Source organism: Hipposideros armiger, unplaced genomic scaffold (genome assembly GCF_001890085.2).
Source record: "Hipposideros armiger isolate ML-2016 unplaced genomic scaffold, ASM189008v1 scaffold_10, whole genome shotgun sequence".
Lineage (NCBI taxonomy): Eukaryota > Metazoa > Chordata > Mammalia > Chiroptera > Hipposideridae > Hipposideros > Hipposideros armiger.
This window is the reverse complement of record NW_017731360.1, coordinates 322,038-338,483: the sequence shown is the minus strand read 5'-3', so window position 1 is coordinate 338,483 and position 16,446 is coordinate 322,038. Positions and strand designations below refer to the sequence as shown.

General features: G+C 46.3%; 2 protein-coding genes across 2 annotated transcripts in view; both read left to right on the top strand.

The window, feature by feature from the left end:
* MACF1 (microtubule actin crosslinking factor 1) overlaps nt 1-16,446 on the top strand; it is a 335,004-nt gene that overhangs the window by 251,237 nt on the left and 67,321 nt on the right. The gene's annotated exons all lie outside the window — the stretch shown is intronic.
* LOC109390654 (uncharacterized protein KIAA0754) overlaps nt 12,010-16,446 on the top strand; it is a 5,443-nt gene continuing 1,006 nt past the window's right edge. Inside the window, exon 1 of the mRNA XM_019657463.1 lies at nt 12,010-16,442. Within this exon, the coding sequence (XP_019513008.1) occupies nt 13,476-16,442 (2,967 nt within the window). The 5' untranslated portion in view covers nt 12,010-13,475. The remainder of the gene's footprint in view (nt 16,443-16,446) is intronic.

The window sequence follows — 16,446 nt, the reverse complement described above, 5'->3', positions numbered from 1 at the left end:
TGGGAAAAACCATGTCCTCCCTGGACAAACGTGAAAAGCCGAAAGTCCTTATTCCTAGGAAAGGCTTTTCCCTCGATTGCTTCTGAATAATGGATAGAATCTGGTCAGCTGTGAGGATCCATCAAATGGGAATGGAAGAGAGTCCTTCTCCAATCTAAATAGGCAAAGACCTCAGGGCACTTTACTGTGTTCAGCTGTCTGTTGGAAGTTGTTAAAAAAAAAAAGAACAACCATTCTAGAAATCACAAATGAGAATATTGAGCATGTTTTCAGAAAACTGGAAGGAAAAGACTTTGTCTTAATCTTTTCAGGAAATTCCGTTTTCCTGAACAAGAGTCTCTGATTATTGAGGAAAAGGAATTGTATGTACATAGCAGGAGACTAACAAGAAAGGAGGGACCTTTATTTCACTGAAACGTAAGCCAAAGAATTCCGCCAGGGTGAACTTTCTGGAAAGGGTAAAAAAAGACTTGAAATCTGGAGAAGTCTATTAAGTCTGAAAATAACAAGAGGCTTTCCTCATTTTGGAATTCTCCCTATGTGGGTGTTGTAGTGAAGACTTGAGATCATTCTGAATCTTGACTCCTCTGCACCCGCCTCGTGAACCAGCCTGGCCTTTCAGTCTGAAAGTATGTGGCGGTGGTGGCGATGGTGGCGGTGGTGGCGGCAGTGGCTGCCTGCTGGTGAGCAGCATCAAGAAACCTGGATGCACCTTCATGTGCTCTGTACTTCATATGTATTTATATTTACTGTGTACTCAGGCCAGGCTTCAGACTCACGGTACCACCTAAACAAGAAAAAACAAGTGGGAAAAACAGAAACCTTTTTAGGGTCCATAGGTTTCTTACAGAGGTTCACTTCACCCGTTGTTGGTGCATTTGAAGCCTCTAAGCCAGTCGGCCTTTTCCTTCCTTGTCATTGAGGTTGGGCTGGCGGGCTAGAGGTGAGGCAGGCCTCCCTAGGACTGTTCTCTGTCCTAATTCAGGTTGCGCAGAGGCCAGGGCTGGAGACTGCATATGCTTTCAGCTTCTACGTGGAGACCTCAGAGGTATCCTAATATGAAGCCAGAACAAGGAAGCCCTGTAAACCTCCTCATTTGATATTTGTCTTGTGGAAAGCAAGTTTAGGCTTCCCTGTGAGCACATGGGAAAACTCATAGAAGACAGATCCTGACATGGAGCTGAAAGACTGCCAATTTGCACAAAGATCCTTCTTCCTTTCAAATAATTACAAAGTGTCAGTATCAGCCCATCTAAGATTTTACCAGTTAGGTTCATTAGAGAATAAAGCAAATGAGGTCAGCATTATCTATCTACCTGCCCTTGGAAATAAAGGAAATCACACTTGGTATGACCTGTCACCTGGAGGTTTGGGCTATCTCCGGTTTTATAGCAGCCAAGGTAAGCTGAGTAGGCACCCCCACCCCTGCCTGCGCTGACCTTTGGCTTGGCTTTTTGGGGTGTTTTTGTTTTTGTTTTCCTTCCTTAAACAAGGCTACTCCAATAGTAACTACTAGGTTCCAAGGACAGAAGAAGAATTCCCTAGAACGGGTTTTCTCAATCTTGGCACTCTTGACATTTTTGGCTGGATAATTCTTTGTTGTTGGATAGCTGTGCCGCGCATCATAGAATGTTTACCAGCATCCCTGATCTCCACCCACTAGATGCCAGTAGCAACCCTTCCTCAGTGTGACAACCAAAAATGTCTCTAGACCTTGCCACATGTCCCCTGGAAGGCAAAAATCTCCCTCGGTTGAGAACCACTGCCCTAGAAGAAAATCGCCATCTATATGTGGGACACTTAGGATTCAATTGGAAAAAGTGCTCATTGATTAAGTGAAATATTTATGTAGCAAGCAGCCTTTTGATGATCTGATTATGTGTGTGTGGTAGCCACAACTGCCTCTAAGTCAGCCTTTCTTTAGGCCAGGCCCTGGATGCTTTGTTTTTGCTGGTACCAATCTTTGTCTGGTTTCAGGCCTCCTAGTCCCTTTCCCTGGCATCTGCAGTTTATTTTGCGGCGAGTTGTTGATGCAGGTGTTGGTTGATGATGCGTTTCTAAGGAGAAGAGGAACTTCCTTTGTGGAAATGCTCCAGGGAGCCTCCTTATTCTGCCCCTTGAAGGGGAGACTACAGACTGTCAGTTGTTCTCAGCCCAGGAGCTCACAGCTTGGCTGCTTATATTTATAACCCTTATGTGAGCACCCCCCAGCCCCTCCCAGAGAATTCCAGGGCCCTGTAACAATCCTCTCCACCCCCACCGTAGGAACTGGGTGGGGCGAAGGTGAAGGAGCCTTTAAGGCCTTTCAGTTTGCTTCATGGTGAACTTGTTCCAGCCCCATTTTAAAGTATCTCCATTAGTATTTCAAATACCAGCATCACAAACAACATCCCAAGATTGTAGCCTTTACATCATCTTAAAGGAGCCTCAAGCCTCAGTGAAGGTAGGAAACCCTAATGGAAGGTCATCAAGAAAGCGTTGATGGGTTTCACAAAACACTGTCTGGAAATTTTGATAGCAAGGGAAGATTTTAAAGCAACTAAACGAATATATCCTCAACCAAAAGAAAGGACTGAGCAGTTTGATTTGCATTTACTGAAATTCTTCACAATACAGTGTCAGCACATAGCATTTGCAACTAAGAGTCATCAGATGATTTCGTACAAGAAGGAAGAAAACTGTGTTTCCAGAAAGACTAGAATTTACCCCGTGCAGAACTTGTGTTTATTTGATGAACACAGTTGAGATTAGCACCAACTTGCAGAACAGGACAGTTTCTCGCTGTGTCTAGAAATGCATGGTAAGGAGTCTCAGCCCCCGCCTCGTCCTGGAGCTTCGGCAAAGCATCGTGGGCGCTTTCAAGCTAGCTGGCTGGCACTCAGCTGTGCGCAGTGAGCCTCTAGGAAGTGTGATCAGAGTCGCTTTGAAGGGCCCTTCGTTGTTCAAGTCGGTTGGTCCACCAGAAATAAAATGAGTCCCACAGGGAGTCGTGTCAGGTCACCGCACCAAAGGGCTGTCTCCTGCCAAACAGATTCTTCCCAAGTCTCAGCTGTCCCGGCTGGAAAAACCTCGCTATGGGGAAAATGTGCTCCCTCCTCACCTTCCTCAACTATGCCAGCGCCACTACCAAATGCCTTTCAAAGACCAGTCTCTGGTATTGGCTGTGGAAGATTAATGGGATACACTTCTTCCCTCTTCCTTCACAAGCCATTTTCCTACTCCCAGCGCTGCGATTTGAAATGTGGACCTTTCAGAAGTTTGGCCACCTAGAGATGAGAATAAGTGCCACATGGTCTGTCTGATCCTTGGATTCCTTTGTGGGGGTTAGAAGGAAGGAGTTCCATACTCCTTTCTGTCCATTCTTACTGAGCACTTGTGCCGGTCCTTGGGGTGGGCGCTGGGGCCTCCGGACTTACAGTCTCCAGTTACCAGTGCAGTGTGGGAGACAGACACCAAGAATTGTGTGTAGTGATGTAGTAAGTGCAGCAAGAGAGACCTAAGTCTGAGTGATCACTAACCTGAAACCTCCCCCACGCCCCTCATAAATCAGACGTTTGAAATCCCAGTTACAGATAAGAAAACTGAAACTTGAAGATGTTAAGTAACTTGTTCAAGCCGCATAGCAAATAAATGTTAGAGCTGAGAATGCAAAGGTCTTTTTGGCACCAAAGCTCATACTTGGCCAGTGGTTCTCAGCTGGGGGCAGTTTTGCATCTTGGGGGACATTTGACTGGGGAGGCTGCTACTGGCCTCTAATGGGTGCTGCTAACCATCCTGTAATACACAGGAAAGCCCCTTACAACAAAGAATTATTTAGCCCACTTCTGGAAAGATAGGGGGTTTGATATTTTGCCCTCTTCCGATTCCATGACAAGTAAGAGTTAACTTACTATATTGAAATAGTTCTACTGCCTGGGGAAGCTTCATGGTTTTCCTCCCTTTTTACAAAAATCAGTTAAGAAATAGTGTTGTTTTCAAGAATGACTTATACAGATCTGTTGGATCAAGTCAGGATCTTGGTGAACTAATTTGAGTCAGTGGCTGAAGAATTCTCTCCATGCTTGGCCAGTCCCCACCCCACCCTGCTGCCACCAGGCTCCTGCTGTGGAAATCAATCAGCTGCTTGTATCTAGCTGCTTCCTGTAGGGTGTGTTGTGGAATGGCATCAGCCCCTGCACCAGCTGGAAGGACTGATCTTAGTGCGATTTTATCAGACGCTGTCTCTTTTGAGCCTTGCTGTTGGGAACAAAGGATCCTCTGTTCAGAATGCAGCGAGCTAGTGTGATTGGACAGTCAGCATGTACGCACATGGTTCCCACGGAAGGAACAGACATAAATTATGCTGTAACCGTCTAAAACTTGGGCTTCCAAGGTGGTTTTCTCTTAGCTTCTGTCTGTATTCACCCTTATTTCTGTGAATGCTTATCTTTCTCCCATATCAATGCAGGAGACATCTCATCTGATCTGATTAATTAAATGGGATCATCCTTCAAAACTGATCTATCTATATCTGTGCCCTCAGTCTTTTCCTTCTCTGGTCTTGGAAACTACATTTTTTATCTCCACTATCTTTCCAGTCTTATTTCCTACATAGACCATCCACTCCATCCACTTATCCCAAGAACTCCCTATATATTTTAGCTGTTTGATTTCTGCCCATACCTGAAGGCTTAGCACAAGTCCCATGTCGCCACAAAACCTTGATTTCCCCAGCTCACTACCCCTGGTCTCCTAAATCGCTTAACATGTGTAACTCATTTGGCCTTTATTATACTCATATACTGCCTAATTTTAGCATTTTCTGATTATATGCATTTGTCCCATCTCTTGTCTCAATAAATCCATTTTTGTGTCCCTCAAAGTATTGGGTTGTCGGAAAAGTCATGACACATTTTTGCAATGAAAAACATAGAAAAAATACGTCATGACTTTTCCGACAACCCAGTAGTTAGCATATTGGTATACGTATAGTTGGAGATTAGTGAATATTTGACTGATTGGGTGAGTGCTCTTTATTTCTCATAAGCCATGTAAGGACTCAAAATGCTGTCTACTCTGCAAGACCTGAGGTATATCCTTGTTTGTCCTCAGAAATTCTAATCCTGGCCTGGATGCCTCAGCTCTCCATCTTGCCCCTGGGCTCCCTTCTCTACTAGTTAGCATATGTTAGAGGAACACAATTTAATTTCAGTATTAGCCCAAACAAAGCAAAACTAAAAGAAATCGGCTATAAAGAAAACTAAAAGAAATTCTTCAGGTGTACTTGAAGAAAGCTAGATTCTGAAATACTGTTTTGTAGTTACCCATCACTTTAGAGTCATTGTCATTTATGCAGTCAGTTAGCAGTTAAGAGTCTCCATCTTCATTCAGCATGATGTAGTGAAAAACACTGAATATGAGTCAGAAATATCCAGCTTTAACTCCTGGCTTTATCATTTATTTACTACCTGAGTGACCTTGGGAGAAATTACTTAACCTCTGTATACTTACTTCAACTATAAAACATGAACAATGGTAAATCATACATTTAGGGTTTTTATAAGAATTGAATGAAGTGATGTAGATGAAAGCACTAGGCATATATTAAGTGCTCAATAAATGTTAATATCCCTTTATTAAAAAACGTTTATTCAGACATACAAATTAGAATTTTATGAAGTAATTTTATATTAATAATTAAGGAAAGTTATGCCCCTTGTGCCTAGGGGTTCTCCAGGAGACTTGATCTAAGGCCCAGCCCAAGATGAGGTTCATTCTTTTCTTCTTGGAAAAGTAGAAATGAGGATAAAGTAAAATGATGATGATAGCAGTGAAACACGTAGATGAACAAACATCTTCCCTGAGCAGTTTTTGTGGGGAACAAGTGTAGGGCTTGTTTTTACCCTAGAGTAGCAATACATAGGTGGGTTTACATCATGACTCTGTAACACAGCTTTAAATATACTCTATGTACATATACATAGACGTATACATGTCTACTTATTTATTCATTAATTGTTAATTTATTCATTCATATCAGAATCCCACAGCCAGCAAGTCTCTCTGAGACGGTTTTGACCTTGGCTTGTGTGCTCTACAAATCAGTGTTATTTTCACATCATCAGCCAGAATTAACCAGAAGCCGGTACCAGCTCAGTGACTTCCCTACTCATTCAGAGTTACCCATCAGATCAGTTTTAATGATCTCAGGGACCTTGGCCTAATTAGCTTTTAACATAGACCATGTTCTCTTCCTCTCTTGCTATACAGTGGCAACTACCAAGTCAGCCTCTTTGGGAGAGACACCTCTTAATATTAATCAATCATTGATTAAGACATTGAGATGTTAAGGAAAAAATAGCTTAATTTCAGAGGAAAGCAGCTTAAAAATACAGATATAATTCATCTCCCTACAAAACATATACCACATCAAGATGTTTTACAGAAAAGCTTTAATTCACAGTTTCAGCAAATACGTGTTTCTAATATTTGGTTATGTGTATGTATGAATCAGGGGAAGAAGATGATAAGAATTCAAAGAAATTGCACTTATCTTAGGTCTTCTCTCAAGCTTGAATTCATTACACAAATTCAAGTGAACTATTTAATATCTCTGACATCTTGCAATTCACTCCCAGAGGACCCTGATTTTGGTCTAATTCTTTAAATTCAAACTTAAATTATTTGTTTGTGAACAATGATAAGAATTGCTTTAGTAACAAAATGAAAGAGCCTGTTTTTAGACATCTCTTTCCTCTGTATTTTTTATTCTACTTCCATTTCTAATATTGGAGAGAAGACCCGTACAGCAAGATTCCTTGGGAGAATGAACCCAGGGATCTGTTTCGTAGAAATAGCCAAGCAACTTGGTGAAGGTGTTAATTTGTGAAAGTATGCAACCCTAGAACTAGAGAGACTCTCTCAGTCCCCACGAAAGCCCATTTGGTCACTTTCTCAGGAAACTCTCCCCTGAACCACCAGGCCACACATTAAGCCCCTTAACCCATGCTCTCATAGCAGTGTTTGTGCTGTTTTCAGAATACTTATCACAATTGAATTAAAACGAATGTTTGTCTCCTCTGCTAGAATGTAGGCTCCAGACCCGCCTTGCTCATCACTCTCCCTTAGTGCCTGGCATAGTTTAGGGCACATAGTAGGCCCCAAATAAATAAATATTTCTTGAATGAGTGAAAACAATCAAGGATACACCTTGTGAAATTACTTGCTTTAAGAGGACAGGATGAGGAGCCCAAAGAGACAAAGGACTGGCTAGAAAGGTGGCATCAGGATAGTACAATGTCATGGAAGCCAAAAGAACAGAGCCTCAAGAAGAAGAGAGGACCAATGCTTACTTCCTCACCATTGCTTATCCTTAAGCCTTGTAATCATATCCAGCCCCCATCACGGTGCTGAAGCTGTTATCATGGAGGTAGCCACTGACTTCTTAGTTCCAAGTCTAGTGGCCTTCTCTAACTCGTCCTCCTCATCTGTGATGCAGCATTTCTTAAAACTTTCCTGACATTGCACTCTCTCCATTCTCTTCTCTGGCTGCTCTACATGTAGTTCCCAAAATTCTGTCATCTGCCTTTGCTCTTCACATGTAACCCCTGAGATGTCCAACCCTTCACTGTTCTATGGGAGAAGGCTTCCAAATCTGTACTACCCCAAACTTCAATCTTTTGTGTGAAGGGCCTTTCGGGATACCTCCACATGGGTAGCCTTTGAGTATGTCACACTCAGGATGCTCTAAATTGAGTGTGTTGTCTTCTTCAAATATTTTCTTCCTCCCTGATGCTGTTTTATAGTATTACAATGCCCTTAGGAATCCAAGAGTAATACTACAGCATTATTTTAAACTTATTTTCCCCCCTAACCGCTGCCTTCTATCCGGTCAGTTGTGAATTCCAAACATCCTGCCTCTGCAATTCCCTTCACAGCCCCCTTCTTCATTTTCACAAGTTCAGGCTTCTGTTACCTCTTGCCTAAATTCTATAATCCTCCTAACGGATTGCTCCAACTTCAATCTTCCCCTCTACAATCTGTTCTATGCATATTGACACCAATGCAGCATCTGCAGACCTAGGCTCAAATTCTAAGAGTCCAGGAATTGTTGCTTTGAACAAGTAAGTTGACCACCCCAAGTTTTATTTATAAATTAAGGGCTTGGATTTTTTTTTAATGAGATAATATATATTAAATGGCAGTTGAATGAGCACCCATTCCCAAAGTCTAAGGAAACTTTACACACAGCACTCAATCGCTCTCATTACCACTGGTAAGTTTACATAAGTAAATCTTGATGTAGTCATGATTTTCTGAATAAAGCATAAATTCTTTGGCGTGGCACTCAAGGGCCCAGGTGAACTGACCCTGAGCTCCTTACCATTCTGACCCCTCACTTTTCCTTTTCATACACCCTGTACTCAAGCCTCGCAGACTTCGAATTTGCTTCTTTAGGGTCCCTGCCTTTTTAGGTTGCCTGCCTCTAGCCCTTTGCTTAGAAATTCTTGCCTTCACCATCTCTGTATGTACAAGTACTAATGACTAAACATGATTCCCTCCTCAAAGCCTCCTCTGGCTCCCCCTGCCTTCCTTCCTCCCTCTCTTTTGTCAGGTCTTTTCTAACTTGCAAAGTCCTTTGCTTTTGTCATCACCACTGTCTTGGTGAGTGGCTAAACGAGGGATTCATACACTGTCTTTTGTAAAGTCTACAAGCAGGAAAGGGCTTACAGGGACCATGACAGTTCCTGCCGAGCTGTGGAAAGTTTCCTCGTGGGTTCAGGATTACATGAGAGCTCATATAGTATCAAAATCCTTAGTATCCCATTTAAAACAAGATTCACATCTTGCTGTATTGCTTAATGAGACACTCAGTAGCCATCTTTAGATAATAAAAGCACCAAAGGATGGTAGTGACTGATGTCCAACAGGTACAAACTAATACTATGGAGTTTCCACTTGCCACTAAATAAAAGCTCGTAAAGCCTAGAGATCTGAGATGAAAGGCATTTTGTAGATTTAAAACGTGCAAGATCCAACCAGTCTTCTGTATCCTCTTCTAGTTAGAACTAATCCTGCAGGAGAGGAAACCGATGAAAAGGCATTGTAGAATCTGAGGTCTCCAGATTGTCCTGGGGTCTAGTGGTTTAAGTCGGGAGCAGACAAAGGCAAAATGCCAGGTTCAAAACTTGGAAAGGGAGCTGTGTTAGGGTGTGAAGAGACTCTCCCTGGCTGCCTTTAATTAGGAAGACAGCAGGGAGGGCCGGATTGTTCTTTCTTTTAAGTTCACTGAAGGAAAATCTGACACCAAATTCTGTTCTCAGGAATTTCTAAATGAGGAGAGAATTCTTTGAACTCTGTAATCAACTAACTGGAAACTAATTTGAAATTTGGCTTCAGCACATCCATTTGTGGTTATAGGAGCAGGGGAACCATCTGAAGTGGCTCTCTGGAGCTCCCTGTACTTCTCTTTTTAAAAGTTTACACACAGCATGTGAAATGAACAGATGCTTTTTTTTGTTGTTGGAGCTATCAGGGTAACAAGAGGCTGAAAGCTGTATCAGGTATTTATTTCAGTCACTGCAGTGGCTGTTGGCAGAGTTCCACATACCAAAACCGAGGAGAAACTCAGGAACAGATAAAAAATAAGACATGGAGGAAAGAGACATTGTGCTTCTTCTCTTGATTTCTTTCTAAACACATACTGATGATAAAAAAGCGAAGCACTCTTTGGCTTCTTTTGGGGTGGGGACGCGAAGGATTGGGCAACTTGATGTAATCCTTTCTATAAGGTTGTGTTTGAACTTTTGAGGGGAGGTTTCTCTGTAGTACTGTCCTAACACTTTAGTCAGAGAGTGCGACTTAAGCTAAAAAGTAGTTTGAATTCGAACTTCGTAGTTGCTAAAATGCTCCACTTATTTATTTTATACTCTGGAGCATTGGTTGGTGAGAGGGGTAAGAATAGGGTAGATAGGTGTGGGGCGGGATTAGGAGAAAACGGAATTGATTGGCACCTGACATGGTGAGCAAATGGGAAAGGAATTTCTGCCCATGAGGTTTGTGATTCCACATCAAGATCATTCTTTATAATTGAATAACCACCCACCCTTAGTCCAGAGCCAGAATTCCTCAGATTCTTCCAACCAGAGGGGCCCTGGCACAGTAAACAGTCTGTTAAGATATCTGAACACTTAAGTGTGTTTGGCCAGGGAGATTTGCTAGTGAAATTGATCTTGCCTTCTCTAGGTTCTTCCAATTGTACTGAATAATTAAAGGAAAATTAAAACCTGGGTTCCCTGAAATGTTAAGTATCAGATCGGTAAGTTGATCAACCCTTAGAATCACAGTATGTCAGAGTTCGAAGGGATCTTAAAATTCATTCTGAACAAACTGATAGAGGATTTGTAAGTCTGTTTCCCTAAATCTCTGCCAAGTGATTGCTTGAACTTCTGCTCAGACAACTCCAGCGTCAGGAATGTCATCGCTTTAGGGGACGTCCTATTCTTTGGATAGCTATGAGAACGCTCTTGGTTGGTTCAGAGTCTGCCCTTGGATCTTAGTGTGCCAGCTTAAGGAGACATCCAGAACAAGCTTCCTTCCTCCCACGTCTCGGTCCTTCAGATACTTTTTGTTGATCGTATTGCCTGGAACCGTCTTTAAGTCAAGCATTCTTGGTTCTTTCTGCCATTTGTTCCTCAGAAGATAGGGTTTCTAGTATCTTGCAGTAAAGGACCAGGAGGACTCAGGGTTCTGTGGCAGCTCCTTTAAAAGCTTTGGAACTAAAGAATAGTAAAGTTAGAAAGGCTGTCAAGACACAATCTAGTCTGCACCCCCTTCTTTGAGTTTACAGATGAGGAGAGAGCCTTTTGGATATGCGTGGGCTGAATTGATCAGCAGCCTCTTTCCAAGGGAGAAATGAAGTGTAAATCATTTTGCCAGTGAAAGGTCTTTTAGTTTAATTCTGATCACAGTCGTCCTCCTCAGTTTTGCCAAGGACCTCTCTGGCTCCAGTAAGCCTGAGGCTCAGCTCAGGGTTTCACTGCCAGATCGCTATACACCAACTATTAGCTTCACTTACTATTTGTGTAAAGGATGGAAATAACTTTTCCATAAGTTTGACCATTTATATGGACCATATAGTCCAACAGAGATTCAGAAATGTTAATAAACTTTTTTTTCCTTCAGAAAAATGACCATCACAGAGGGAGCCAGGGTACTGTACCCCCTCAGAAATATAGCTGCCTCTGGTGGACAGTTGCTGGGGTTGCCCTTTGTACTTTCTTTGTTTAAGCCAGAAAGCTGTGGACTGGATTGTGGGCCACCTTTCTCTGGTATTTTGTCTTGAAACTTGAAATACAGACTCATGCTTTTCAGCTGGCCCCAGAGGAGGCTCAGGTTTCCTTGGGTGTGCACAGCAATAAAGGAGCCCAGGTGTTTGGGCGTGGGGCACTGCTGCTGGCATCTCCATTGCCCCTCCCCCAGTCCCTATGCCTCAGTCATTGACACCGCCCAGGTCTGTGGGCAGAGAAATCCTGGTGGGAAAATGGGCCAAGACCTGATGTATGTGAGAAGGGGGAGAGAGAAGGTGCCTAGAGCTTATCCAATAACTTGGTCTCTGAGCGTAACCAAATTCCTTCGGACACCCGGAAAGTGCCGGGTTTGAGGCTGGCGTGTTCTTGGGCCCAGCAGGGGCGCGCTAAAGGTGACATTGGGGGGATTCGGACAGCCTTTGGCGGCAGAGCGAGGCAAGCGCCCGCCGCAGCCGGCGCGACCCTGCTGGCAGATGGGGCCCCGAGTGGCCCTTGCCAGACAGAGCCTGCTGGCTGGAGGAGGCGGGGGAGCCCCTTCTGGGTTCACTCGTCCTTGGGCTTGGGCTGGGCTCGGAGCCCGGCGGGATGGGACGCAGTGGGGGCGGCAGGGGGCCGGGCCGGTGGAAGGAGGGCGGGGCTTTCCTTTGTCAGGGGATTTGCGCCGTGCCGCCGAGACTCGCGCGGTGCCGCTCCCCTCCTCTAGCTCTTGGGGGCGGAGCTTTCCCTGGAGCCGGGGGGCGTGGGGGCGCGGGTTGAGCGTAGCGGCTGGCGCCCTGGCTCCCTCGCCTGGAACCGCGCAGAAGCCCCTCCTTCGCTGCCTCGGCCTCCAATCCTCTCCGCCGCCTACTCCCTCTCCGCTCGGGTCGCTCATTTTCCCTGCCCCCGCCCGGGCTCCGCCTCTGCCCTCCTCCCTTGGGCTCCGCTTCGCGCTCCCGGGCTTCCAGGGGGGCTGCCCGGGCGGGGCGGTGTGGCGCGGGAAGGGGGAGAGCCGCCCGCCAGCCCAGCACTTCCAGTGAGCGGCGAGCGAGCGGGCTGCGCGGCGCGAGGGAGGAGGGCTCGCCCCCGCCCGGCCCGAGCGGAGCCTTTTGTTCCCAGCCAGAAGTTTGCATGCCGGGACCGTGACAGCTGCGGGCGGGGAGGACGGCGGGGCCGGCGGCGGTGGAGAATAGAGGCGGCTGCTTGACATGCAGCCCACGGCGCGGCGACTGCGGGTCGGGGACTGGCAGCGGCGGGGGAGGCGGCGCCCACAGCACGCGGGACTAGATACCGGAGGGACAAACTAACTTCCTGAGCGCGGAACCGGAGGCCGGCGCGGCCCGGAGCCACCTGCCAGCCTGCGGTGAGGCAACCCTGGCCCTCGGGGCGCGCGACATGGCGCGGGGGAGTGGGCCGCGCTAAGCGAACCCTCGCGACAGACCCTCGGCCGCTGCTGCAGCTTGCCGGCCTTCAAAGGCCCGGCGCCGGGCTCCACTCGCCCTGTTTTGCGGTCACAGCGCTGGGCTGTTCTGGGAGCCACAACAATGCCATGATGTTTTGGAGACAGGAAGCCCCAAGCTGGCCCCGAATGAAGGACTTCCTGTGTTTAAAGTTGCAGGAATATCCGCCGACCAGCCCAGTTCAAACGCAAACACCCGAACCAGGGAGGACGAATGGCTAATTCAGACCAGCTGGACTCTCCAGGGCTGGAACTGAGGATAAAATGAAAGGAATTCTTAGGAGCTTGGGCCATACATGAAGACTGGAGTGGCTGTGCCATTGTTGCTAAGGGACCCAATCGGTATAAATCCTCTGCTTCCAACTATGGGTGAAAAGCGAGTGGAACTAGATACTGAGTAAGGCTTGTCAATGTCAGAGGATATTTTTTTTTATTGACTAAATTAGAGCAGTGCTCTTTAAAACAAAACAAAACCCAGAAGCCATACAAGGAATTATTTCATGTTTGTTGATTAAATTATACCACTTACCTGCAACTATGAGGCTGCTAGCCTGTGAGGAAAAAGCTGTTCCTCTCAGAGTTTCTTGCAGAAGGTTTCAAAGTGGAACTTCCAGGCCCTTCTGGAGGGCAAATCCAGTTGGCGATTTGGGGTTATGAACATGTAAAGGGATTTTTAACTTACGCAGAATGCATTTTGGGGGAACTCTTCAAAAACTTTTAAAAGGTTGATGGTTCATTTTGATTGAAAAAGTATGGGTAAGCCACTCAGCAGGCCAGACTGTTTAAGGCAGAACCCCACCTGCCTGGGGAAAGGAGAAGAAGAGGATGGTTATATAGAGGATTGCTATGTTCCACAGCGGTCTATATATGATACAATGAGGATAAATGAACAAATTGACCAGGGGTCAAAGCTTAATCAGACTTCAAAAAGCACCATGGAAAAGATGGAAGGAAGTACTATATCCAGCAATGGTACGTTAGGAGCAGCATCTGTTTTTGAGTCTAGAGCACCAGAAGGCAAAAAGCTGGATGAGAGAATAATATTCGATGCACTGAAGCTAAGCAGTGATGTTCAGAAGTCAGCGCCTGTGCCACCCAGACGGCGACCAAATGCGGAACGCAAAGACAATGTTAACAGACGATCATGGAAGTCCTTCATGCCACCCAATTTCCCGGAATTTGCAGAAAGGATGGAAGCTTCGCTCAGTGAAGTTTCAGAAGCTGGTGCTTCAAATCCTTCCTTGCAAGAGAAGAAGGAATCCAGCTCTGCATTAACAGGAAGCTCTAGTCGTTTGGACCACAGGGAACCTCAGTCAGAGTCAGTAACCCTGGAACATGTGTCCAAACCTGTAGGTATTCCAGAAGTACAAGATGTGAAAAACTTAAGTGGAGATGGCCAAGACTTCAGATTTCAGCAGCACAGTGAGAGCTCGCCCCATGAATTCCAGCCTCGAGAATCAGAAGCTGCAGCAGCAAGTGGGAACACAGATGTAATGCAGGAACACAGATTCTCGAGTGCAACCTGGCCCAGAGCCATGAAAAGTTTGGCTAAGGGAGGCTTCAGTGAGAAGCAGCACCCCCTTGGGGACACAGCTTGCACTGTGGAAATACCACCTCTCTCCCCATGCCTCAGTGAAGAGCTCTTGGATCCAGAATTGCATGTTTTCATAACCCCCAGCCTGAGAGAGAAAACAGAGTCAGAACTAAAGTTTGAGGAGGATGAGCGATGGATCATGATGGAGGCTGAGGAGGAGTGGGAGCAAGAGAAACTGTCAGAGAGAGGAAAGACTTGTCTAATGGCGGATGAGAAAAAGAACAGCCTGGCAGATATTTTGGAAGAAAGACAACAAATAAACACTATAGCAGCGGTGGAGGATGGATCCGGCTGCTCGGCTGCTGTCTTGGGGAATTTTGACCACCTAGCTCTTAGTTGGATTTGTTGCTCTGATGACCTACAGCCAGCTAAGGACCATCTGGCTTCTGTTGTCAAGGATACATCTCTTGATTACAGTTGTGTTCTCGCAGGTGAGAGTGGGGTAGGTGAGCTGAAAAACGGATCTGCCCAGGAGCTAGAGGGTCTTGTTTCCGATTTAGAATACGCTGTTGGTCCTGTCGATTCAGAGCAGCTCTCTGACACAGATTCAGTGCAGATGTTTCTTGAACTTGAAAAAGAGTGTTTATGTGAAGAAGGAGTGACTCCTGTAGTTGAGCTGGAGAACCAAGCCTCTTTTGAAGGGCTGGCCCCATTCCAGGCTGCAGAAAATTCACTGGTAATTAGTCATTTTCCTGGGGCTGCCTTAGAAAAGGAACACACAGGCCTTTTAAACGTAAGGGTAAAGGACTGTGATGCTGGACTGGATTGTGAATATTTTAATGCCCTGGCTTCTTCTCAGGTGCCTAATACTATGGAACTTACTGACCACTCTGATACCATGAGGGACACTTCCACTGTTAGTGAGGAGGAGTGTGAAAAAGTGCCTTTTAGCCCCACGACTGAAGGGGAATTTAAGTTCAGACACCCTGCTGATCTGGAGTCACCGGGAAAGCTGGACCCAGGAGGGTTGCCCAACTCTGATCGCAGGGCTTCTCATAAAGAAAACTTATCAGCCTTCGAAGCTGAGCTGGCCAAAGAAAATGGCAGTTTGTCCCAGGTAGACAGCAGTCAAACTGAGGGGAATGTTGAGTGTGTTGAGAGGGTCTCCCTCAGTTCTGCTTTTAGCTATGAACTAACAGCTATTACCTCAGGATCCGATGTAGAGGTGTTACCGGACGCTTCCCGTTTACTAACAGATGAGATTTATTTAGAAAGTGAGGAAGGAGCTATTAATCAAGAAAATACCATTCTGACTTCCTCCGGAAATGTGCTCCCTTGCGAATTGTCCATGGGGAAAGTTTATGGTGAGGCACAAGAGCTGGGTTATGAAGCCCAGCTTTTGGAAGACCGAGCCCCAGCACATTTTCGTAGAGACTCCCCGGAACAGGTGGTCCAGGATCTCCAGGGGAGGTCCCCAGAGTCAGAGATTCTGAGTCTGCACCTGCTGGCTAGAGGATGGAGACACAGCAGTGATGGCGAGGAAACTGTGAATGATGTAAAGCCCAGGCTGCCTGTGGCATCGTTGAAGGGAGGGAAGACAGAAATGAGAGATTCAGATGCATTGCTGAATATCTTTCTGGAGGAACAAGTTACCACGGCTGGTAATACTGAGCCGGTTTTGGAGGAGTGGGTATCCATCCCACAGAATCCTGCCCCAGCTGCTGCACTGTGCACTATAGAAGATGCCTTCAATGCTGCAGTGCCCGCCCCAGAGGAGTCTGCTATAGCTGCTGTTCCAGTGCCCTTTCCACAGGAGGACATGCCAGTTGCTTCAGTGGCCACCATCGAGGCACATGTTCCAGCTACTTCAGTGGTCACCATACAGAAGGATGTCCCAGCTGCTGCACTATCAGCCCCACAGGGGGCTGCTGTCCCAGCTGTTACAGTGCCTGCTTCGGAGGGGACTGCTCCAGGTGCTGCAGTGCCCACCACAGGGGGTGACATCTCAGAGGGCTCTGTCACCCCAGCTGCCTCAGTGCCCACCCCAGAGGAACCTGCAGCCCCAGCTGCTGTAGTGCCCACCCCGGAGGAGCCTGCAGCCCCAGCTGCCTCAATGCCCACTCCAGAGGAGCCTGCAGCTCCAGCTGCTGCAGTACCTACCCCAGAGGAGCCTGCAGCCCCAGCTGCCT